At 38.2% G+C, this 2,500-nt stretch overlaps 1 protein-coding gene across 1 annotated transcript in view; it reads right to left on the bottom strand.

Moving 5' to 3' along the window:
- The window catches only part of LOC143034050 (glycine N-acyltransferase-like protein 3), a 10,189-nt gene that overhangs the window by 7,585 nt on the left and 104 nt on the right, over nucleotides 1-2,500 (bottom strand). Inside the window, exons 2-3 of the mRNA XM_076199938.1 lie at nucleotides 1,986-2,105; nucleotides 1,443-1,607 (exon numbers count right to left, since the gene is read on the bottom strand). Of these exons, the coding sequence (XP_076056053.1) occupies nucleotides 1,443-1,607; nucleotides 1,986-2,105 (285 nt within the window). The remainder of the gene's footprint in view (nucleotides 1-1,442; nucleotides 1,608-1,985; nucleotides 2,106-2,500) is intronic.

Here is a 2,500-nt window from a genome sequence, read left to right as displayed (position 1 = left end):
GACAGTTTAGGGAAATGATAAAGTCGAAACCACGTGCTACACTTCGCTCAGTGTTTCAGCAATGCCTGACATGGCGAAGTAAATCTTATAAAAAAAAAAAATTGGTAATGATAAAATCCTTGCCAGGGAATTGGAATTATGATGGGGATATATATCTTAGAGACTTTCTTGAGCAAGGCTAGATCGTAAAGCTGTAATTAAAGAATCAGGATTAAGAGGCATGATTTCAAGGAATCAGAGTGGTTGCATCTGTTTGCTACAAGATGGATTTGGATTTTAAGTAAGAAAGGTAGGAACAGATTTTAAGATTAATGCAAAATTAATAATAAATAAAACGAATAGAAATAATAATGATAATGATGATGATGAAGATGATGATGATGATGATGATGATAATGATGATGATGATGATGATAAAATTAATCCAAAGACTGAATCAAAATGACTGAAAACGATACGAGAAGATCTGTCACCTCTGTGGGTTTTGTTCATACCTGAGGAAAGACTATCTACGAACTGAGGAAAGGTGTGAAACAAGGCAAGACTGTAGCGGAATTGTCCTGTGTGGGGTTTCGGGGGGAGAATTGATGATTATTTTTTTCTTTTTGTGAGGGAACCAGACTTTGCAAGAGGGGGGGCTTGGCGTGAAAAAGGAAGCGTCTTAGATATTTGTAGCAATAGGTCAGAAGTCACATGAAGAATACTCCTGCATTTCGATGGGTAGATCTGGCATGCTTCCGGGTAAAAGTGCAAGAGTGATGGAATTCCATAATTTTGAACAACACAGGTCCATTAACAGGCCTTATCCCTATGCAACAAACATCTCAACTTAGGCTTCGATGATTTTGTTGCACATGCACGCCCATCTCACACCTATCCAAAAACCCAATTGTAGTCCATTCCATCTTAGCTCCTTGCAGATGAAAGATCACCCCTTACCCTCTTCTACACTGCTCCGGCAATACAGTTAGACACAGATGTGTAATTTAGTGGTACTGTACCATATGAAGTACATGACCTCACATCTGGAACAATCCTTAGCACCTCTGCACACATAGACCTGGACACAAAAGCAGAAGTCATTCTGAAGGAAATCGTAGATGTATTACCATAGGATCTCTGTCCTTGATATCATCATGCCAAAAACACTTGTGTTTAGAAGGATCTAGGGTTTGTAATTGACAAAAACGAGAGGTTAAGGAGTTGGAAGTTTAATCAAAGAAAGGTGGATACGGATAAGAAAAGTCACTCGCTCTACTGGAGATCACAGAAGCACCAGAGGCAACTTCTTTTGTTAACAGCCAGAGGTCTCAGTGGACAGATAGGATAAGTCAGAGAAATGAATCTACGACCAAAGAAAGCTGGACTTCTTACCGAAGTGTAAGTTATGAAAGAGTAAATAATTTTGGTGGATTTTTTAATGTAATTCATGACCCTCTTACCTTCTTACTGATGCATGGAGGACAACCGTCAAGGTAAACTGGTTTACCCCAATCCAAGCCTGGGACAGACTCCAACAACTTTGCGAACTCCTCGTTGGCTGATTCATCTTCATTGTCAGTCTGATCAATGTCTTTAGAGTACATAGTGAAGCTTTGCACCTTTTCCTGTAAAAACTTGCAGAGATTAGGGAACTGCTGTGATTAATAGTTAAAAAAAAAAAAAAAAAAAATCCTCCCTTCACTTCGCCTACATGACCCGTTGTGACCTTCCTGTCATAAACACACTATTCTCCGCGTTCGTTTGTTTTTTCAATCAAAAATGTACTCTTAATCAGTTGTAAGCTAGGCAAAGGTAAGCATGAATATAAACTTGTCATATTTTTCAGCGTATGCCTTATCCTTTCATGACGTGTTTATCACTATAGTAGACTCAATGTACAGTCTTTATTCTTTTTCTTTCTCTTTGGGAACTTACCTTCAATGTACATTTTTTCCCCTTTTTCTTTCTCAATGGAAACTTACCATTTCGTGAGAGCAACTTACCCAAGAACAAGTGGACGTCAGGACTACGAAGGTGCCGAAAGGTGTCTCATTGGCGACAAAGATCTTTGTCCCAAGTTCCTCCAAGCCGTATCGAACCATGACGTCGACCAAACCATACACCTGCATATGGAATCATAATCACTTGTTTTTAATAGTCAGTAAATAAACAACTGACGTCAGAAACACGACTAAACCAGACCAACAGTAGCTCAAGTATATGTATGAATTTAAATGTAATACTCTCAAGGTCAGATAGAAATTACTGAAAGGAGGAAAATCTTAGATACTGTGGAATTTGACAGTGGGAGGAAAGGAGACATCATGAGCAAGAGATCCGTTATGTCCTTTATCAGCAACAAATATATGAGATTCACTATTCAAACTTTTTTCCTTTTAATATTCGTTACTTTTATCAAACCAAAACCACGTGTTTTACTTCAAAACTGTAAATAATACTTCGAACAATTTATCAAACCTCTTCGCCCAAAATAGCGACACAAAGGAATGGCATTATT

Source organism: Oratosquilla oratoria, chromosome 2, assembly GCF_046742065.1.
Source record: "Oratosquilla oratoria isolate Oo_2021 chromosome 2, ASM4674206v1, whole genome shotgun sequence".
Lineage (NCBI taxonomy): Eukaryota > Metazoa > Arthropoda > Malacostraca > Stomatopoda > Squillidae > Oratosquilla > Oratosquilla oratoria.
This window is presented reverse-complemented; position numbering and strand designations above follow the sequence as displayed.